Raw genomic sequence first — 23,516 nt, 5'->3', positions numbered from 1 at the left:
AATAATTTGGATATAAGTTCGCATTATGAATGTCAAAACTGTGTTATTTCAGCCATTCCACGTCAAACAGGAAGTCTCCAAATCAAAAGTGCTCCGATTTGGATCAAATTTGGAGTGGGAGTTCTTTGGCCCAAATAATTAGACCCATATTTTTTTGTTTGGTGATTAGGGTGGTCCTATCCGAAATAGGGTGGTCCATAAAATTGCGTTTTTTGTCGATTTTCGCAAAAGCGACATTTTTCAAAAAATCATATCTCCGGAACGGCTGAACCAATTTTGGAGCGCCACAATTCAAATGAAAGGTTATTAGTTGGGCTTTTTAGGAAAAATATGTTGAGGTCCAAAAAAACTAGCTGAATATTTGAAAAGGTCCTAGGAAAATTTCATTTGACGATTTCAAGGTCTCGGGACCAAAGAGCCCATGTCTGAAAATGTTTTTCCCTGATTCCTTGTAATATTTTACATAACATATCAAAAAATTGCGAGTATCCATTAACACGTTTCGGAGATATGATTTTTTCAACATAAAAACTGGGTTTTTCGACGCGCCACGCGCAAAAACAAAAAAATGACGAAATCGGCAAAAAATCCAATCTAAAATTGCGATAACTTGAAAATTTCAGCGATGACCTATACATGTTTGGGTGCCAAAATTTTTGTTATTGAAAGACGCAACTTTTGGTACCAAGACATGTATAGGTCATCGCTGAAATTTTCAAGTTTTCGCAGTTTTAGTGAAAAAAGTTAATTTTTACCCGTTTTCGTCAATTTTCCGTTTTTGCGCGCGGCGCGTCGAAAAACCCAGTTTTTATGTTTAAAAAATCATATCTTCTTAACGTGTTAATGGATATTCGCAATTTTTTGATATGTTATGTAAAATATTACAAGGAATCAGGGAAAAATATTTTCAGACATGGGCTCTTTGGTCCCGAGACCTTGAAATCGGCAAATGAAATTTTCATAGGATCTTTTCAAATATTCAGCTAGTTTTTTTGGACCTCAACATATTTTTCCTAAAAAGCCCAACTAATAATCTTTCATTTGAATTGTGGCGCTCCATAATTGGTTCAGCCGTTCCGGAGATATGATATTTTGAAAAATGTCGCTTTTGCGAAAATCGACAAAAAACGCAATTTTATGGACCACCCTATTTCGGATAGGACCACCCTAATGACCAAACAACAAAATACGGGTCTAATTATTTTGGCCAAAGAACCCCCACTCCAAATTTGAGCCAAATCGGAGCACTATTGATTTGGAGACTTCCTGTTTGACGTGGAATGGCTGATTTGATGAATTCTAACATCAACTTTCATTGGAAGTTTGTTTGAACGCGTTTTAATTTCAAAACAATTAAATTAAATTAAATTATAAGATTACCAAAAATGTGAAACATTTCACGTGAAATATTTCATAGGCGTCCGAAGCACCGGGAAGGCAAAGGAGAAATTTATGGTTTTGATTTCCTTAAATTCTAGCAAATTTTTATATAAAATATCGATTGTTTTTATGTAAACAGCTTATTTTAGACCTAAAGAATGCCATTCACTAACATTTCAGTCCAAATTTGTGCGATTAGCAAAAACGAGTGTCCGGAATTCGAAGCAAAAGTGTCCGGATTTCGAATCAGCTTTTATCACACGGAGAAAAAAGAATTCCCAAAATCGTGAACAAGCGTTCATGAAAATGGGAATCTCGAACAAAGTGTTCAAATCCCATGGTAAGATTTTGAAAAACGTGCCATGAAATTTGAACACTTTGTTCGTGGTTCCCATTTTCATGAACGCTTGTTCACGATTTTGGGAACTCTTTTTTCTCCGTGCAGTTTCCGGGATTCGAAGCACAACAAGTCATTTTAATTATCTAATTCTGATGAAAAATTGTTAGAAAAGACATAATTTGCATGCATTCTCTTAAAACTGACTGTTAATACTACATTCTGATGATATTTCTTCATTTCCAACTTATTACATGATTTTTTGTCAGCTATAACGAAAATGATATGCTACTAAGTGTCCGGATTTCGAATCATGAAGTTATACCTTCACGGGTTCGAGTAAAATACTATTGATAAACGCAAGGACAAGCGTGTCTTTTTAAAAAATCCAGCGAAATGCAAGAACTCGATTCGTGATCAGGGACCAACATGACTTCTTAAGGCAAAATTTCACGGAAAAGGGCTCTATGCAACTTTTCCCGTTTTCGTCCCCTGACCTTTGAGGACCTCAGAAACTCGTGCACAATAATTTTTTTTCAGAGGTATCCAGACTGGGCCGAATGGTTCAGAAATATGCTTTCTGATTTTGTATCGTTTCATTTACTTCATTGTTCTGTGGAAAAGTTTTTTGTGGCAGCTAAGTACATAATTCCAAAGAATTCTTTCTGATTGTGTGTAATTCCAAGTAGATTATAGAAATTCCAAGTAATTTTGTGAAATTGAATGAAATCCGTGACATTTTACCAGTAATCCTGCTAGTCAACTTAGACTAATCAGTCATCCTTGATGCTGGACACGCCTTGCTTCAAAATTTCTATGACGAATAAGGGAGGTTCCTCACTCTTGCATAAAACCCAGAAATTGTGTGCAACATGTACAATAGGGTGCCCAGAATATGGGACTGTTTTCAAAACCTCGCTCCACAAGCTGAATATTGTTCCGTGAGCCATTTTAGGACTATGGGCAAAATATGAGCAACATCGGTCAACATTTGCCCATTGATACTCGAAGGTGAAGTTTGTATGGGAAAAATCGAAAAAATGTATGGAAAACCCCAGGGGGTCATTTTTTCTGGGCAATGTACAAGGAGCGAACCGCGCTCATTCTCTAGTGGAATATGATCAATTATTGAGCTTTTCGAGATTGTTTTGGAATTTAATTTCGTTTCTTTGGTTGATCCCGTAACATATTTTGATATATTTATAACAAAGCAATAGGGTATTTTAACCATAAGTGGATTCAAAGTTAGTAGAACTCCTAAGTAGAGCCGGCGAGCATTTTTTTCTACAAGTTTTCAATATTTTAAGCACAATGGATACCGTCATCAGGGTTGACATTGGGTATGGGGGTGAATGTTTTTTTATTTCTTTTTTGCTGAAAAAAGCAATTTGAAAATATTTTTTTTTTATGAATATTATGGACCCCCTTTTCCTATAAAGACCCGGGTTCACTTAAGGAAAACTTTTATTTTTATATCCAATTTGATTAATTTTGATGCACTGTGTGGGTCAAGGATAGATATAAGAATAAAATAAGGTTTTTGGTCACCTTTCAAAGTAAAATTATTTTTTTGTTTTTAAAATATAGCTTAAAACAACATAAAAACGTAGCTAGAAAAACATTTTTTTTTTAAAAGGTCGAAGAAAACGTGTCAAAAAATTGTAAATATGAATGGGTTAATGTTGATGCAAATTTTTCCATAACAATTAATTAAATAGTATAAAAAACAAAATAACAGATTTGTTTACATTTGCTTTTTATTATTATTATATGATATAATTAAAAAATATCTGTTATGATGTTTTAGTTAGGTACAATGATACGGTTTCAGCAACTTTGATATATTTAACATAAAACACTGTTTTATTTATTTAAACAAGCTTTTGTTGCTTGTTTATGAAAAATACTGCTCAAATAATAATTTGACAGGTTCTTCTGGTTCATGTTAAAAGAATTTCGCAATACTTTTTGCTTCGGAAAATAAAACAAATTAAATCTTAGAATTTTAAATTCATTTTTATTTATTTTTTATGCAATCATGCTATGAAATTAAAATTCATAATTACGCAAACTACGGGTTTGCATTTGAAAAAAGGCCTCATAATCATATTTATCTTCCAGTTATTTTTATTTTGTGAAGATTAGGTTAATTTGCTTCAAAATTTAATGCTCTTTCAAACTCTTGAAGAAGGAATACAATTTTGAGCTTGCCACAGGTATCGAAACAAGTTGTTTGAGGGATTTAACACAATTATTTAAAATGATTTTGATTCGTTTTTGTCTCATTTGTTAACTTTAGACTTTGCGATTTTCACTCTTCTTTTTGCCCTTGATTTTTGTAACCGTCTTTACCTTTGTTATCTCCGTAACCTTTACTATCTTTTCCTTATTCTTTGGCTTTTTGTCGCCTTTGTTTTTATCTTTGCCTTTGTCTTCCTTGCCATTTTTATCTTCGTCTTGTTTGTCTTTGTCCCTTACGTCCTTGTCTTTTTTGTCTTTTGAATCCTTTTCTGAAGACTTGTCTTCTCCACTTTCTCCGCTACTAACATTTTTGTCTTTCTCTTTCTTCTCAGAACCACCATCGTTAGCATGTTCCTTGTTCTGCGGAGCCTTGTGTCCCTCATCCCAGTCATCAGCAGGTTTAATTTTTGGAGGCCCCCCATAGTCCGTTTCTTGTTTCTTGACCTCGTTCGGTCCTCCTCCATCCCCAAAGACTTCTTCTGAAGGTGTTAGTGGTCCTCCCTGGTAAATTCCCGCATCTGAACCTTCACCCGCATCCGCCGGATTGCCGTCCAGCCACCACGCATCGTATGATTCGCCGCCGAAGATCGGTGCCCCCAGTCCGTAGTCTGCAAGGTAGTTGGCCTCCGTCGTCGTCGATTCCATGGGTGATGCCCGCTTGCCATTGGCGTCGCTGTCCGTTGTCGCAACATCTACCTGAGCTGTGGTTGTCGGTTGAGGTGTTGTTGTTGGGGACTGTTGAACTGTTGTGCTTGATTCTTCTAGCAGGTCGGTGTAACCTTCTAGGTCGGAGAAGTCCTGCCCGTAGTCGTACACGACAGTCGTTGTGCTTGTTTGATCTGCGGTTGATTGTGTTGTTGGCACCTGGACAACTAGAGCTGCGGGAGTTGCAACGGAACTAGTAGTAGAAGTTGATGTTGGGTTTGTTGTTGTTGTTGTTGTCAGTTCGGTAGTGGTTGCATCTTCTAATCCATCCAAGTTGTCCACCGTTGTTGATAGTCTTTGTGTTGTTGATCCAGTTGTCGATGTTGTCGTGCGTGTTGATGCGGATGCTGTTGTTGTATCTTCAAGTCCATCATAGTAGTCCGTAGCACTAGAAGTCATCACCGTCGTTGATCGTCTTTGCGTTGTCGATTCGGTTGTTGATGTTGTCGTACGTTGTGTTGAAGATCGCGTCGTGGTTGGTCGTGTTGTTGTTTTCGTCGTAGTCGTGCTCGTTGGTCGCGTCGTTAGTTTGACAGTTGTCCGTGTTGTAAGTTTGCTTGTCGGAGTTGCCTTCTTCGTGCTAAAAGTTGTTGCTCGCTTGGTGGTGGTGGTTGTCCTCGGTGTTGTCTTCCTTCTCCTCCGACGCTTGATAAGCCTTCGCGTTGTTGGCGTCGGTGTTCTGGTTCTTCTGACTACCTTGCGTACAAGCACCGTGGGTCGGATGCCATTCACTACTACCCTGACCGGGATGTTGTGGATCACTTGATTCACGATGACCTTTCGCCGGAACCCGTCCGTTTTGTTGTTGCTTGAGGGCTCATTGCTCAGGCCGCTTTGCTGTTCTTTTACAGGATCTTTGGTTGCTTTCGACTGGAATACGTTACATTTTTAAGGTTATGGTTTAACCAAATTGAAAGAACTTACCGCGCAGCAAAGTCCCACAAGGTAGATCACAATCAGCACAGGAAGGCGCATGGTTTGCAACTGTTAAGATTCCGCTCTGGTTTCACCAAATTTATACCAAACGCAAGTTCTTTAACGGCTTTCGGATGATTAAAATCGTTTCATAAAGTCATTTCAGATGCAAGCTCATTTATTCTCATCGACTTTTAATAGAACGGTTTTTTGTTACCGGACTTTCCAGTACTTCCGATAGTCACTTCCTTCTGCCCACCGTTGTTTCCCTTGGAAACGCTCGGTAGGTAGTCATGAAACTTGTTACCGTTGCCTTTGCCCTTGCTTCCAAACGATACCAAAAAGTCGTCTAATTCGTCATCTGGCTTGCCCTTTCCACGGCCTCCCTTCCAGTCATCGTCTTTTTTCTTGGAACCGAAGCCATAGTTGGAACCGGAACCGTAGGAACTGGAGCCAAATTTGGAACCGGAACCGTAGCCAGAACCAGATCCAGATTCTGATCCAGAACCAGACCCGGATCCATAAATAGATCCAGATCCTGATCCGAACCGATCATCTCCCGGTTTAACCTTGTTGTTTGGATTGGACTCCAAAGCTGGCGCTTTGATCGGAGAGGTCGGTTCAGCTTCCATGGCAGGAACCGGTGCTGAAGTTGTTGTTGGTTCCTGAGTTGTCGAGGTGGTCGTAGTAGGTTCCGGAGTTGTTGTTGCTGTAGTCGTCGTCGTTGTTGGCGGTTCCGTAGTAGTGGTTGTCGTAGTTGTAGTAGCTTCCGTAGACGTCGTCGTTGTGGTCGTTGGATCTGTACTCGTTGTTGTTGAGGTCGTAGTGGGTTCTGTCGTTGTCGTGGTAGTAGGCTCCGGAGTGGTCGAGGTGGAAGGTTCTGTCACCTCTTCCGTCCAAGCAGGCTGTGTGGTCTTTTCGTCCAGCTGCGTTGTACTGCTCAACCAAGCAGGAATCGTAGTTGCCTTTGGTTTCTTAGTCGTTCCTGTGGTATTCTTGCCCTTCTTGCTTGTCTTGGTCGTCTTTTTTGGTTTCTTTGTGGTAGTCGTCACCTTTACCGTTGTCTTTTTACCTCCCTTTGAACCCTTCTTCGGTGGCAAATCTTCTTCCTCTTCGTCTTGCTTACCCCCTTTTCCCTTCATGTCCTTCAACTCCCCTTTGTTCTTCTTTTTCGGGGGTTCCCACTTGCCCTTTCCCGGCGAATTTCCCTTTTTGCCTTTGCCCAACTCCTCGCTACTTCCGTCCCCTTTGCCACTACCCTTGTGTGCCTCGGCCACTTCCTGTAATGCAGAGAGAGAATTGTCACAGTTTTGATTTCTTGTATTTGTAACAGCAAAAACAAACTCACCAGTGTTGCCAGAGCGCATAGGGCTCCCACCAGCAGCAGTGCTATGGTTGACTTTCGCATCCTGGGATCTGCCGTGTCTGCCGATGACTTTGGTTAGTGATTTGTTCGGAGAAGGTGTCCATTTATACGCGGCAGCGATGGCGGGGAACAGCGTTCCGGACTTGATGGAGAATATTAAAATGACATTAACTATGGAACATATTTAGTGACAAGGAAATTATTTGAAATTGTAAATTGTGGAGATTAAATTTCGGAAGAATGTTACTTTCAAGAGTCATTACGTCGCTAGTGTGCTATCCTGTGACACGTCCTATCTTTTTACAGCAGAAGTGTCACAAGATAGCACACAAGCGACGAATAGTCGAAACAAGATTAAAGTGACAAGTTTGAGTAATGACGTTGATGAACATTTGAGTAAGTAAATCTGTGATAAAATAATTGTAAAATACAGTCATGCCACGGTTTAGCATCGCATATGGGGGATGCAAAACCGAGACGTGCATAACTGAAGCACAGAGCTTATGGGATTTTGGCTCTCTGGAAGACATTGGCTATAATCCTATTAAAAATCATGCAAACATCAAAAAATTATAGTGTTTTGGAATCGGGATGATGGCAGCAATAATTAATTAACTTTTAGCAATTATAATTACAGGAAAATTGCTCAAAAAAAACATATTTTTCAATTTTTGAAAATACTTAACATTTTTACAAAACGAAATGCTTGAAAAAAATCCGAACATTTGATACCCATGTTGAGAAAAACTTAAATTTTGAGTACTTTTTTTTCGAAAATACGTAGTTTTGAGAAAAATTTGAGTTTTTACAAAAAAATTGTTATAGTTTTCGAAATGTATGAAAAAATCGTGATCATTTGTCAACCCATATGGTAAAAAACTGTAATTTTGAGTCTTCTTTTTCAATGATATGTAGTTTGTGAAAAATTAGAGTATTTTCAAAAAAAAAATTTAATGCATTCGAAATATGTGAGAATCCCGAATCCCCATCATTTAATGCTTATATTGTAAAAAACACTTATATGAGCATGAGCATGGTTGACTGCCAATGAGCTGCTACTCCGTTATTGACAGATCAGCTGAAGTTAAACAATGAATCAAAAATGATCAGTGGGAGCCAACCATCCATTCACTGTTTAACCTCTGAAGATCCCTACTTTATTAGTCAATACCGGCGCCCTCCCAAGAAGCCTGCAGTTCAACGAAAGGGAGGAATGTTAGTCCGATAGTTGAAGTTGCAGACTCATCAAGCACATAGTTTTTCGCTATATACTTGTTGATACCGCTTGAGACCGTTGAATCCACAGCATCTCCTTCAAGCATCACGTGATTATTTTTTTTTTTTTTTGGTTAGTAGGATAAGGTATTGGCTTTTCGATGCCTCCCGAGCTACGACGCTATGGGGAGGACTTTCATAACAGACCCGTCGGCGAGCCTTCCGAGCAACGATGCTATGGGAAGGTCTTTCTGGTTAACACACAAAGTCACTCACACACAATTATTTCACTCCACTATTAATTAATTCAAAATGTCAGTGCGTCTTTCGATCATTATAAAGAAATGGCTTTTTCACCATAAAAAATAAAACCTTATTCGAAAAAAATTTACACAGTTTACCCGACGCCGTGCCTTCCGATCACGACTTCGCGTCCCCACTTCCAGCGCACCAATTATGCTATTATTCGATTACCACAATCACTCACCCCATACGAATAGCGACACAAAAGCACACCAAAAAATTAACCTGAATAATCACGACTTCGCGTCTCCACTTCCAGCACACCAATGATGCTATTATTCAATTACCACAATCACTCACCCCATACGAATAGCGACACAAAAGCACACCAAAAAATTAACCTGAATAATCACGACTTCGCGTCCCCACTTCCAGCGCACCAATGATGCCATTATTCGATTAGCACAATCACTCATCCCATACGAACAGCGACACAAAAGCACACCAAAAAATTAACCTCAATAATCACGACTTCGCGTCCCCACTTCCAGCGCACCAATGATGCCATTATTCGATTAGCACAATCACTCATCCCATACGAACAGAGACACAAAAGCACACCAAAAAATTAACCTGAATAATCACGACTTCGCGTCCCCACTTCCAGCGCACCAATGATGCCATTATTCGATTATCACAATCACTCATCCCATACGAACAGAGACACAAAAGCACACCAAAAAATTAACCTGAATAATCACGACTTCGCGTCCCCACTTCCAGCGCACCAATGATGCCATTATTCGATTAGCACAATCACTCATCCTATACGAACAGCGACACAAAAGCACACCAAAAAATTAACCTGAATAATCACGATTTAGCGTCCCCACTTCCAGCGCACCAATGATGCCATTATTCGATTATCTATATTGTAAAAAAAAACAAAAAAAAAAACACTTATATTGTAAAAAACAGAAACTTTAAGTATTTTTTCGACAATTCGTAGTTTTGTGAAAATTTTGAGTATTTTCAAATAATGTTGATATTACATTCGAAATGTATGGAAAAATTCTTATCGTTTTATACCCATAGTATAAAAAACAAAAACTTTAAGTATTTTCCGAAAATAAGTACGTTTGCATATTTCGTTGGTATTTTCAAAAGATTTCCTAAAAAAGTATCCAAGTGGTTTATGGATGGTACCTAAGCTCTGTGCTTCAGATAAACACTGAGCCGAGGCAGCTGAACGAATCGAAACCGGGGCGGTGAAAAACCGAGGCTTGCAAAACCGAGGCATGACTGTAATCTTGAAATATTTATAGACAATAAAGTAAAAATAATCATCAAAATAGCGTAAGATGAACGGTTTTTTTTATATATATTTTCCGGAGAAACAATTCTTTTGTTTTACAGGTGCAATAAACAAACTTTTTTTTTTTGCAAATTAGAAAAGTTTAATTATCTACCAGCTCACAATAAATCGGGAAAAGAGTCCCCGACCCCTCTTCGATTTGCGTGAAACTTTGTCCTTGTACTTCTGTCCCTGATCACAAATCCGAGGTCCGTGTTTTGATATCTCGTGACGGAGACGCCCCTTTTTCATAAAAAAAAAATAACACTAAAAATGCTTTAAAAACTTTGTCATTTTCCGTTACTCAACTGTAAAAAATTGTGGAACATGCCATTTTAAGCGAAATTTTATGTACTTTTTGAATCTACATTAACCCAGAAGGGTCATTTGTTCATTTTGACCAAAATTTTCCATTTCGAAAATTTCGTTTTTTTCTAATTTTGCAGGGTTATTTTTAAGAGTGTAACAATGTTCTACAAAGTTGTAGAACAGACATTTCGACGCTGTCGTGCTATCTTGTCGCGCCCACCATTTCGACGTGTTTTAATGTTTGACCTTGAATAAACGAAAACTAGAGCACGCAATGTAAACAATAACAAATACGTTTTGTTTGGCTGACCATTCTGTGCATTGTCCCGAAGTTGGGTTGAAGTTGGTTGCTGGAGTCCCGAGTTATAATTACAAATGTATACGGTAGTCTACATTGTACGTACGTCAAACGCGTTCTGACCTGAAATCCCTTTGGCCAGTTGTCGCACTTACATCAATTTTCAGAGAGTGACAAGCTAGCACGACAAGATTGAAATTTCTTTTATATGTAGAGTGACATCAATGCACGGAGTTTTTTCGGTTTCTATTGAATATCTCAGGATTGAAACCGAATTTTGGGGATCTGTGATGGTCAAAAGGTGAGGCATTGTAAGCTTCACAAAATGGCGTTCTTAACTCAATTTTGCCCACGTGCGACAAGTTTGCACGATGGTGACGATTAACAAAAAAAAATGAAATAGAAACATAAGAGGTTTGCTTGTAACCATCACGAGTGTATCAAAAAATTGTAATTGTCTGTTTTTCAACTTTGTATAACATTTTTTCACTATAAAAAATAACCCTGCAAGTTTAGAAATTTTAAAATGATTTTTTTTTTCTAAATGAAAAAATGACCTTTCTGCAAAGAGCAATTCCAGCTCAAATCAGGATTTTTTCTGGAACTTTTGTACCCGACCCTCTCCGATTTCAATAAAACTTTTTAGACATGTTATCCTAGGCCTATATTAGCCATTTTTGTGTATATTGAGCCAATTGTACTCAAAAATTACATTTAAGAAGGGCGTAAGTTATTTAAATATTTTTGTATTTTGAAATTTAAAAATGTCTGTATCTCGAAGCCGTTGCATCGTACCAAAAATTGGTCGAAGACAAACTTGTAGAAAATTGGACGGGCTTTCTGAAAAAAATACACTGAAAGAAAAAAATATGATTTTTATGTTTAAAAGTTAAATTTGAAGGTGACGTCACGATTTTTTTAAGTTCAAATTTTTTGAGCAAATAGCCTAAGATGTTACAAAAAGACTGATGAAAAATGCAGGATGGTATGTCTCTCCTAAAAAAATACAAAAATCATTTACTAAAACTGTTTTTTTTTTTGAAAAGTGGTCTAAACGTCAAAATTGTTTAAAAACGGTAGTGGGAATCGATTCCCCAGACAATTTTTCAATCCTTGGGAAGATAAAGCGGTTTTAAAAATAAAAATGTCGAAAAAAAAATGGTTTTTGGTGGTTCTTGGCAATTTCTATATGACAGACTTGATTTTTCAGTCTCGTTAATATTTTTACCGGAAAGCTCGTCTAATTTCCCATAAGTTTTCCTTTGACAGCTTCGTATGAAAAGTGGGATTTGGAACTCAAAAAATCATGATCATGAGAAAAAGTGGAAAACGTGTTCTAAAAATAGCGACGCCATCCCCCTTTGTACGGAACACATAGAGAATTGTTTTTAGCAATGGCTTCCAACTGGGATCAAATTTTAAGTTAATACATTTTAAATTGCCCAAAAAATTTCCCACTCGTTTTTGAAACTATGTAACCACAGTTCAAATATCGATTTGGCAGTGACTTCAGCATGTCCCACAAAGCACGACTCGGTTTTTGCATCCTACTCTATTATTTGGTGGTAATTATAAAGAGTTTGTCAAAGTTAAGAAAACATAAACAAATTCTATTATTTCTTTTTCTCAGATTTATACGAGTGGCCTCAAAGTATCACAATTTCCCCTTTCTAATTTCACTCTTTCAAACTTTACGACTTCCGGAGTTGAAATTGACGATCCTCATCCGAAAAAAATATTTCGTTCAATAGGAGGACCATCCGTTAACGAATTAGGATTTCTCCGGCCACCATTTGGCCTGCAAAGTATCAAAAATGAGTCTTTGCCATGGCATGGCAGTACCGTCAAGCCTGTAATGGTTAAGTATGTGTTCACCAAAAGAAGCCTTGGAAACAAAAAAATTCAAAACCCGACCAAAATCGTGGCTACGACTAAGCAGCGTCGTAAGAGAAGGAAGACTACCGCTAAGGTCAAACATTGATTGGTGACCTTCTCTAAGAATGATTAGTTACGATATGTTCACTATTTAAATAAACGGGTTTTGCCTTTTTTTTTTAATTTCACAGAGGAATAAAAATAAAAATGCAATGGTTTTTTTTTCAGTCTTCCAGAATTGATACATCATATCATAATCATATCAATATTACTATAAGCAAAGTATTTTTCTGCCATTTCGTCATTGTCGTGCTATATTGTCATACGTGCATTTTGGGCCAAACTGAGTTAAGAACGCCATTTTATGCAGTTCTCAATGCATCACCTTTTGAACTTCACAGATCCTCTAAATTCGATTTCAATCCTGAGATATTCAGGAAAACCAAAAAAAAAACTCCGAGCATTGTTGTGACTCTTAATGAAAAAAGTTTCAATCTTGTCGTGCTAACTTGACACAGCCTTAAATGCGACAACTTGCCTAATGGAATTCAGGTCATAACGCGTTTGACACACGTACATGCCCGACTACCGCAAACATTTGTAACTATAACTCGAGACTCCAGCAACCAAATGCAACCAAACTTCGGTACAATGCATAGAATGGTCAACCGAACACAACGTGTTTGTTATTGTATACTTTTTGTTTTTCCTTTTGTTCATTCAAGGACAAACATTAAAACGCGTTTTTCTCGGAACGTCAAAATGCGACGTTCGACAAGATAGCACGACAGCACAAAATGGAAAAAAACAGAATTAAAAAAATCTTTTTTTGAGTAAAACTCTGCAAATTCTCACGTAATCGGATAAAGTTGAATAAATCTAGTGTAAATTTTTATATCTGAAGAAAAAACAAGAAAATTTTATTTGAAAATATGTTTTGTGTAGGTTCACAGAAAATGATTTAAAACAAAAGTTTGGAATAAGTATAGAAATGACTTTCTTGATTGATTAAAACTACGGCTGTTGTAACAAATATTCCATCGCCATGACACATTTTTTTTCAACAGCCGATTTAAATGTGATGATTTGTATAATATTCCAATGACTTTTAAATGCCTTTTTAATTGCAACTTTGGCCTTATAAATCCCAGGTCAAATCTACAAACTCGTCTGGTGTTCTGTGTCCTTCAGCATGCGTTGTAGAACTGTACCATTGCTGTTGATTTTCATCAGTTGTTATTTGGTAAGTTATGTTCAGAATGGTGTTTTCAGTTGTTTCTAAGCCTGCTTATTCATTTCCTTTCCAGATTGGATCAGAATGCATCGAAACAGTAAAACCTGCTTCAAAACTGATACAAATGCACGAGATTCCAACTGAGCAAGTTTCCCAGACTATGGATTTCGAACAAAATGAAACTTTGATATTCGACAACTTTACCTTGGGTGAACAGTCACCGGCAGACGAGCCAAATTATAACGATATGGGCATTTATCCAATACCTTCTTGTGATCGTTGTAAAGTACCAATTTCTGAGACACCAGATGCAAACGAAACCTCCGATCCCGGAATTGAAACCAATGCTCGTCTTCACAATCCTACCAATTCGAATAAAATGCCTCTGTTCCAGGTTAAGACTCCGGTAAAGTTGTTGAGCAATGAGTCACTTAACATGAACCCAGACGCTGACCGCATGGGCATCTATCCATTGGCCAATGCCAGAATCCCGCAGGCTCTGCCGATTGGCAGTTTCACAGACAGTCAACTGCTGGAAACTTCTGGCAAAAAGCCTGCCATTACTGCCAATGGGGGTGGGGGTGACCATCATAGAGTTATGAAACGGCAAAAGAAGACGACTACGGCCACAACCCGGAAAAGACTTCGGAAGAGGAAAACTACCACGTCAACGATTACGTCAACCACCAGAAGAAAGAAAACGAAGCGATCCACGATTGCATCAAAGCTTGTAAATTGATGCTTATGATTTGATTGTTTTTTAATATATCTTTGGCCCGACCCCTCCTCCATTTGCCGATTTGCATGAAACTTTGTCCTAAGGGCCCTTTATCAAAAATTCTGTAAGGTACTTTTCGATTGCAAATTCAATTTTGCATCTCTATGGCTCAAAAGTTGCGGATTTTTGTCCCCTAAAACATATCAAAAAATCTTGAAAATCAAAAAAATATTATTTTCGGAAATTGAGTTTTAGTGAAAAAAAAGTTGATTAAAAAATCTGCAAATTTTTTTTCCTTGTACCTATTTTTTCTCAATAGTCCTCAACAATACCTACATCTTTGCCGAAGACACCAATTTGATCAGAAAATTCACTCAAAAGTTACAGCTGTTTGAATATTTACATACCATTTTTGTATGGACAGCAGCCAAAATTGTATGGAGACTTGTATGGGTGAACCAATGAAACAAAAAGCTTATTTGGTCATAGGGAAGGCCCCCACAAAGTTTGAGCCAAATCAAAAAATACAAATAAAATCCATTTCCGGTTTTGGTAGAGAATTGCTCATATAATTTTCCATACAAATTTGGCAGCTGTCCATACAAAAATGATGTATGAAAATTCAAAAATCTGTATCTTTTGAAGGAATTTTTGGATCGATTTGGTGTCTTGGGCAAAGTTGTTGGTATGGATACGGACTACACTGGAAAAAAATGATATACGGTAAATTTTTTTTGTGAGTTTTTATTTTACTTTTTGTCACTAAAACTTGATTGGCAAAAAAAACTACAGTGGACTCTCTCGTTGTCGATATTGAAGGGACCGTCGAGAGCGGGAGTTATCAAATTATAGAATGGAAAATCAAAGCAATCTATTTGAAGGGACTGAAAAATTTATCGACAGCTGGAGCAATATTGATATCGAGAAGATCGACAGCCAGTGGGTCCACTGTATTTTCTTTTTTTTTTTCATTTTCTGATAAGTTTTAGGAGACATCAAATGCCAATTTTTCAGAAATTTCCAGGTTGTGCAAAAAATCATTGACCGAGTTATGAATTTTTGAATTAATACTGATTTTTTCAAAAAATCGAAATATTGATCGCAAAAAATTTTCAACTTCATTTTTCGATGTAAAATCAAATTTGCAATCAAAAAGTACTGCAGTAAAATTTCGATAAAGTGCACCGTTTTCAAGTTAAATCCATTTTCAGGTGACTTTTTTGAAAATAGTCGCAGTTTTTCACTTTGTTGAGACGACCCTTAGTTGCTGATATATTGCCATGCAAAGATTGAAAAACAGAGAAAATTGATGTTTTCCAAGTCTCACCCAAACAACCCACCATTTTCTAACGTCGATATCTCAGCAACTAATGGTCCGATAGCAAAATATAGAGAATTTTCTCAGCTTTTCAAAAATATTTTTTCAAAAGTAGGCAAACATGTGCACTAACTTAAAAAAAATTAAAAACTGCGACTATATTCAAAAAAGTCACCTAATTATGGATTTCACTTGAAAATTGATTGCAAATTTGATTTTACATCGAAAAATGAAGTGGAAAAATTTTGCGATCAATATTTCGATTTTTTGGAAAAATCAGTATTGATTCAAAAATTCATAACTCGGTCAAATATTTTTTTGCACAACCTGAAGATTTCTGAAAAGTTGGCCTTCATGATGTGTTTATTTGCAAATCAAGTATTAGTGACAAAAAGTTAAATAAAAAATCACTAAATTTTTTGTACCGTATCCATACCTACAACTTTGCCGAAGACACCAAATCGATCAAAACATTCCTTCAAAAGATACAGATTTTTGAATTTTCATGCATCATTTTTCTATGGACAGCTGACAAATTTGTATGGAAAATTATATGGACAAACAAACGATACAAAATGGCTTCTTTGGGCAAACCGAAGGTACCAAAAATGTTCAGCCCCCCCTACCCCCCCCCCCCCCCGAGCCACGCCGTAAAATCCACCAATTTGGATATTTTTTCCTTAAGGTAGACATTTTGACGATTCCAAAACACTATAAAACATAGAAGTTTGGTGTTATTTTGCATATTTCCCAAGCCTGCGAAAATATACTGTAACGCATTTTGCAGCCTTCGGGTTGCACAGGGAAATTTTTTCCTTCGGGTCTTGACTGTTTAGGAGATGAGCAATTCTCGCTGAAACCGTCCCACTAGATGCACATGTTCTCAAATCGTTACGGCAATGTTCTCATTCGATTCAGCGCACCAAAAAACCATAAAAACAACCTTCGAACCAATGAAAATGTCAGCCGTTAGCCACCTGTAAATAAAAACTTGTTTTGAACAATGGATTTTTTCGAAAAAATTCCATAATTTTAAGAAATGATATCTCCCAAAATACATTACCAAACATCAAAAACTTATATATCGTTGAAAAGGTAATCGCGAGGGCTTTCTATCGCACTTTGATAAACATTTAAAAAAATATTTTTTCAAAGATAATTTTAAGGATTTTTGGGAAACTTACTCTTAATTTTGAATTTTGACCGTGTTCGCAACCACTTATCGTTACGAAACCATTTTCATTCGAAAGATTGGACGATTTTGCATAAAATTAACTTGAGAAAAGTAGTGTAATGAAATAGTTTTCGTTTAGTTATTAACGGATGAAAGAAATTAGTCAAATTTCAGTTAAAAATAATCAACGCTCAGACATCAGGAATGAGCCTTATTTACAGGCAAAACAAAGCAGGATTGTATTTGAGCCAAATGTACGGTCATCTGAGGCAAATCTGGACATATAGGATGAATAGGCACAGTTATTTCAACTATGCTTTCACTCATTAGATCATATTTTTAATTTGTTTATGGAAAAGCATACATAAACAAACAAGTTTCTAAATTTTAAGCTTTTAAGTACTCTGAAAACTAATGTCCTTACTTAGACTGTAGTCTCGATTCGCCACATTTCACTGAAGTAATATTTTATGTACTGAATTTGTTTTAGGAAGGTCTGCCTTATTTGTAATCGTGCACATCAAAGTGCAAAGTTGAAATCAATATTTGTTGATCAAGTTAAAATTTGGTGGGGCTGTTGATACCATCAAAACAAGCAAGAAACTCGATATTCGTCCGAATCGGACTGCGTTGGGATTCATTCAACTTTAATTTTAATTGCTCTTAGAAATATGAACACCAATTATAAAGTTTTCATTTGCGCAACAAAAATAAACTGAAAATAGTTTTATTTGAAAAACAGACTACACCTATTGATTCTACGTAAAATTATCTTTCTAGTGAATTCTGGCTCGACTTTGTACGGCTTGCGGTTTTAGAGACATAGCAGTTTGAAAATGAAGGTTTTTAACATTGTTTGCAAAAAAAGCGAAACTTTGGGGTGTTGTCAAATAAAAGAGCGTGGTCTGATTTGAACGCAAATCGAGTTTATTGCTTGTTTTGATGGTATCAACAGCCCCACCAAATTTTAATTTGATCAAAAAATATTGATTTCAACTTGGCACTTTTATGTGCACGATTACAAATAAAGCAGACCTTCCTAAAACAAATTCTGTACATAAAATATTATTTCAGTGAAATGTGGCGAATCGAGACTACAGTCTAAGTAAGGACATTAGTTTTCAGAGTACTTAAAAGCTTAAAATTTAGAAACTTGTTTGTTTATGTATGCTTTTACATAAACAAATTAAAAATATGATCTAATGAGTGAAAGCATAGTTGAAATAACTGTGCCTATTCATCCTATAATCCTGCTTTGTTTTGCCTGTAAATAAGGCTCATTCCTGATGTCTGAGCTTTGATTATTTTTAACTGAAATTTGACCAATTTCTTTCATCCGTTAATAACTAAACGAAAACTATTTCATTACACTACTTTTCTCAAGTTAATTTTATGAAAAATCGTCCAATCTTTCGAATGAAAATGGTTTCGTAACGATAAGTGGTTGCGAACACGGTCAAAATTCAAAATTAAGAGTAAGTTTCCCAAAAATCCTTAAAATTACCCTTGAAAAAATATTTTTTTTAATGTTTATCAAAGTGCGATAGAAAGTCCTCGCGATTACCTTTTCAACGATATATAAGTTTTTGATGTTTGGTAATGTATTTTGGGAGATATCATTTCTTAAAATTATGGAATTTTTTCGAAAAAATCCATTGTTCAAAACAAGTTTTTATTTACAGGTGGCTAACGGCTGACATTTTCATTGGTTCGAAGGTTGTTTTTATGGTTTTTTGGTGCGCTGAATCGAATGAGAACATTGCCGTAACGATTTGAGAACATGTGCATCTAGTGGGACGGTTTCAGCGAGAATTGCTCAGATATTACATCATACAAGCGATTAAAAGAGGTAATATGCAACCTGTCAAAATTACACCTTCCATATTCACACAATTTTCGACAGAATTTTAAGCGTAATATAGCGAGACTTTCTAGGAATGTCCATTGTCTAACTCTGACGATCCGCAGATTAACCAATTTAATTTAATGATCGAATGGATGTGCAAATGTGGCTTGATGAAAATCTTATTATTTTGCAATCAATGTCTGCTAGTCACCTCACTTACTAGAGCGTGTCGTCCTTCAAAATTAGTTATAAACACGACCATTCAAGGCTGAACCTCAGTCAGAAACCAAACAGCAGTGCAGTTAACAACACTTTTGTTTTCGAAATGAAACCCGAATTATACCTGCTCCCCGTCCTGTTGGCGGTCTTGATGGCCACCCCGTCCGATGGTCAGGCCGCTGCCACGTACAACCACCACCAAATGTTGCGATCCAACAGAACCAATCCCATCATCGCGTACTCCAGCACGGCAGATTTGATAAGGCAGGTGAAACCAATAAAGACGATGATGGCACCTGAGCCAACGGAAGTTGGAACGACTGAGGAACCGGCCAAGTTGGAGCCGTCTACGGTGAGCGGAGAGGGTACCACGGTTGGGCAAGGAATCGCTGAGGAATCGGTGACCGTTCAGGCCGAGGATGGAGCCAACGGGGAAGATTCGTCCGAAGAAGAGGACGAGGAAGTTGTGGATGAAAATAGTGCCACCGAGGAGGTGGATGAAACGAAGAAAGAGTAGATGAATAATTCATTATTACGTTGTAATGAAAACAATTACCATGGGAACAAATGGAATAATAAAGCAAAATGAAACTTACATTTTTTCTCTGTGTAGAGGGTGAAGAGTCGCAACCGGGACTCCTTGAGACACGACATTCCGGACGCAGCACCATCGCTGCCGATCATTAACCTCCCAACCACCCACTGACCTTATGTCCGCTTCCGTCGTGTCCTGTTCCGGATTCCGCCAACCGGTTCCTGTTGGATTGTTATGGGTCCTCCAGGAACTCCCGGGAGTTATGACCTGATGATCTACCTGATCAACGGGGGTCTATATGGGTATATTAACCATCGGTATAGCCTCCGGTAGCTTCAGTGAACCACGATGGATATTCTGGGTTACATTGGATTGTTATGGGTCCTCCAGGAACTCCCGGAAGTCATGCCCTAGATATCTACCTGATCATCGGGGGTCTATATGGGTGTATTAACCATCGGTATAGCTTCCGGTAACTTCAGTGAACCACGATAGATATTCTGGGGTACGTTGGATTGTTATGGGTCCTCCAGGAACTCTCGGGAGTAATGACCTGATAATCTACCTGATCAACGGGGGTCTATATGGGTGTATTAATCATCGGTATAGCTTCAAGTAGCGTCACTGAACCACGATGGATGCTCTGGAGTTCGTTGGATTGTTAAAGGTCATCCAGGAACTCCTGGAAGTGATGACCAGATGATTTACCTGGTCTACGGGGGTCAACATGGGTGTATTACCCTCGGTATAGCTTAAGGTAACTTTAGTGAACAACGATGTATACTCTGCAGCTTGTTGGAATGTTTAGGGTTTTCCAGAAATTCAGGAAGTCATGGCCTGGGTGTCTACTTAAACCAGGCCATGACTTAAGAGAGTTCCTGGATGACCTAGAACAAATCAACATGGCGCAGGGTATCCATGGTGGTTCACTGAAGTTACCTGAAGCTATACCGATGATTAACTCATCCAGTTAAACCTCCGTTGATTTGGTAGATATCCAGGTCATGACTTCCAGGAGTTCCTGGACGACCTATAACAATCCAACGTACCTCAGAGTATCCTTCGTGGTTCAGTGAAGCTACCTGAAGCTATACCGATGGTTAATACACCCATATAGACCCCCGTTGATCAGGTAGATCATCAGGTCATAACTCCCAGGAGTTCCTGGAGGACCCATAACAATCCAACATGGCTAAGGGTATCCATCATGGTTCACTGAAGCTACTTGAAGCTATACCGATGGTTAATATACCCATATAGACCCCCGATGATCGGGTAGATATCTACGGCATGACTTCCGGGAGTTCTTGGGTACCCAGATTTGTGGATGTGGATTTTACGCCAAAACCCCGCAATAACGCTCCCCCGATTTGCGCCAATTAGAGCGTTATTTGGGGGGAGCGTTATTTCGGGGTTTGAGCGCAATTCGGTGGGCGCAAAACGGGGGAGGCGCAATCGGGGGGAGCGTATTTAGGGAATTTAGTGTGCACGCTTCAGTAAGGAATAGTCCGTTAAGGGATATTATTAGCCGGTCAATAAATTTATGTTGTTTACACTATTTTGAATGACGAAGACCCTACACTCTGCAAATCGTCGTGATCGTGCTAGCATGCCACACGTGCATTTTTATGACGTGCATTTTTTTGAGTTAAGAACGCCATTTACTTGGCTTTCAATTCTTCACTTTTTGGCGTGTAATGTAGTTCCCAGGGCTGGAATAATCGCAAAAATATCATTTTTTTTCTTCGAGCTTCCCCAAGAAAATCAATCTGTTGATGATTTTTTGTGAATTTCCTTTTCAGCACCACTTTAAATTATTTATTTACCTTTGTTTACAAACATTGTCCATTTACCAACAGTGACGACGTGTGACGTTACACTTGCAAGTATAGTATAGTGAAAAAGATGTTCCGCCGAATAATCAAGATGATGATTTTTTTAGATTCCTTTTACCGATTTTTCGTGCGCGAGAGAGGAGAGCCATGTTCCTTTTGGATTTTTTCTTTTGATGAACGTTTAAAGATTTTCTTTTGATGATGATTCCACACCACCCTGCAGTTGCGAAAGGGAAAGTTGGGGAAGGCAAATTTGCCACACTTACGTCGACTGTTTACACTTTACGATTATAAATCGGGACTCCAGCATATCAAATTAAACCAAATGTTGTGAGAATGCAGTTTTGCAGTTTTATTATTCAAGGTCAAACACGAAAACCGTACCGTAACTTTGTCAACTTTTATTGCTTTTTTAAGAATCTGCCGATACAGTGGTCCTCGTGCGTTTTATCTTCTTGCGGCTCGTAAAAACGCCCGTCGTACTCGCTGTCGTCGTTTTAGTAACCTTCCTCTTGCGTTGTCCCTTCTTGGTTGTACTAGTGGGTGGCATGGTACTAGTACTAGTTGTAACCGTAGTTTTCGTCTTCTTCCGCTTCTTGCCTCCGGTTGACAATGAGGGTGTTGATGGTGGTGGCGGTGGTTGCGTTGTTTGCGGATGGTCCATGGTCATGGCAAGCCTGTTTTTGTTTGGATTTTTGGACTCCTTGAAAAGGATGGCTCCATTGGTTGGAATGCGATTGGCGAGATTGATTTGATGTTGATGTTGAATTTGGTCTTGAGTTTGGGCTGGATGGAACTTGGAATCTGTGGTTTGAGGGCTGATTGGAAATCGTGGTATTAATTGGTTGTAATTCATTGTTGGTTTGGTTTCAGGAAGAGCAATCGGGTGGGTCTCGTTCAAAATTGAAGGTCTCAAACCTTCAGTAAACGCGATTTCCAATATTGTAGAATCACCAGGAAAATAACAACCGATTATCGGGAAGGTTTCGTTAAATTCTGACCCCAGTTGGTGGATGTCGACACTATCAACATTTCCGGTAATCAATGTTTCGTTGGGTGAGGATAAATCGGGAACGTCAACTGGATAGCCAATAACATTGCCTTGTTGACCATTCAGAAAACCTAGTTCATTGTTCAATGGCCCTCCAATGGGAGGATATAATTCAACTGTTCCACCACTCAGTTCAGTATTGTTTGAGATCATCAAACTATCGTCGCCCTTTGGTCTCCAAAATGAACAATCTGGAACTCGACCACTGTCCAACGGCAATAGCCAGCAATCTGGATCCATGTCAATCAAATCCAACGTGGCCATCTCAATCCATGGCCCAGTTAAGTTGTAGATGACGCTCGTTTCATTTGTCGGCTCCGGAACTTCCGTGGAATTCATTGATGGTCCATCATCATCATCATAAGGAAAATAACACCATGTTGGGGCCACTTCGTTCGAATCAAGGTAAAACCACCAGCAGGTGTAATCACCATCCAAACAGGAACAGTTTTCGGTTATTGTAAAGTTGTCGAAATCAAGGGTACCATTTTCCGTAGTCGAAACGCTGACATTTGCTTCTTCCAGAGGGAATTCCTGCGCTACTATTTCGAGCACTGGAGCAGGTTCACGAATTCTGTAGCCGTGAATGACTATCTGAAAGTAAAATTTCAAATATTTCTGTATATTTATTAAAAACTTCACCAAACTCACCAAAAAGCTGCAGAGGACACCTAACGACACGGGTTGCATTCTGCCTGAAGGACACAGAAAATTAGTTCTAGCTTCAAATTTGATCACGTTTTATAAGGCCAACCGAGTCCGGGTGTTTAAAGTGACATTAAAAAGTCATTGCGTGCGGTTTGCATTTTCCTATACTGTTTTTGGTAACTGTTAAGGCTGGTACAAATATTTTTAAAAGTTTTTGTCACCCCCCCCCCTTCAAATTTGGCCCGAAAAATCAGGGGGCAAAAAAAATATTTTTACAAAAAACTTCAAAATTTCAATGAAAATTCAAGTGCAACCAACTGAAATCAAATTAAAATACATTCTCCTGCGTTTAAAATCATTTTTAGCATGTTTGGGTTTATTAAAAAATCTTAAGATTTTTTGAAAATTTTCGATGCAAAATCTTTTTTTTCGATACAATTTTTGTTTTTGTCATATCTTAGATTTTTTGAAAACTAATGATTGCAAAACAACTGAACTAGTGTAAAATGCATTTTAAAACACTTTTTTCATTTAAATGTGATGAATATGGCTTGTTATTTAAATTTTTATATTTTTTTATTTTTTTGCCCCCCCCTTGACCTCGGCTAGGGCCGAGGGACAAAAACTTTTTTAGATATTTGCATCGGCCTAAAAAGAAGGTTAATGTAGCGAGAAGGTAATTTCCGAGTTTATTTTTTGC

At 38.0% G+C, this 23,516-nt stretch overlaps 3 protein-coding genes across 3 annotated transcripts; all 3 read right to left on the bottom strand.

The window, feature by feature from the left end:
• Nucleotides 1-3,831: 3,831 nt before the first annotated feature.
• On the bottom strand, nucleotides 3,832-5,638 carry LOC128093842 (mucin-5AC-like). The gene is made up of 2 exons (XM_052711681.1): nucleotides 5,588-5,638; nucleotides 3,832-5,533 (listed from the first exon to the last, which is right to left on the bottom strand). The coding sequence occupies exons 1-2, from the start codon at nucleotides 5,636-5,638 to the stop codon at nucleotides 4,013-4,015; spliced, it is 1,572 nt and encodes a 523-aa protein (XP_052567641.1). The 3' UTR covers nucleotides 3,832-4,012.
• Nucleotides 5,639-5,744: 106 nt separating this feature from the next.
• Nucleotides 5,745-7,078, bottom strand: LOC120416448 (uncharacterized). Its single transcript, XM_039578200.2, has 2 exons — nucleotides 6,927-7,078; nucleotides 5,745-6,858 (listed from the first exon to the last, which is right to left on the bottom strand). Exons 1-2 carry the CDS (start codon nucleotides 6,984-6,986, stop codon nucleotides 5,773-5,775), a joined length of 1,146 nt encoding a protein of 381 aa, XP_039434134.1. The 5' UTR covers nucleotides 6,987-7,078; the 3' UTR covers nucleotides 5,745-5,772.
• A 14,425-nt stretch (nucleotides 7,079-21,503) lies between these two features.
• Nucleotides 21,504-22,997, bottom strand: LOC128092473 (uncharacterized). The gene is made up of 2 exons (XM_052706347.1): nucleotides 22,820-22,997; nucleotides 21,504-22,762 (listed from the first exon to the last, which is right to left on the bottom strand). Exons 1-2 carry the CDS (start codon nucleotides 22,856-22,858, stop codon nucleotides 21,530-21,532), a joined length of 1,272 nt encoding a protein of 423 aa, XP_052562307.1. The 5' UTR covers nucleotides 22,859-22,997; the 3' UTR covers nucleotides 21,504-21,529.
• Nucleotides 22,998-23,516: the final 519 nt, after the last annotated feature.

The sequence above is a fragment of the Culex pipiens genome, chromosome 1 (assembly GCF_016801865.2).
Source record: "Culex pipiens pallens isolate TS chromosome 1, TS_CPP_V2, whole genome shotgun sequence".
Lineage (NCBI taxonomy): Eukaryota > Metazoa > Arthropoda > Insecta > Diptera > Culicidae > Culex > Culex pipiens.
This window is presented reverse-complemented; position numbering and strand designations above follow the sequence as displayed.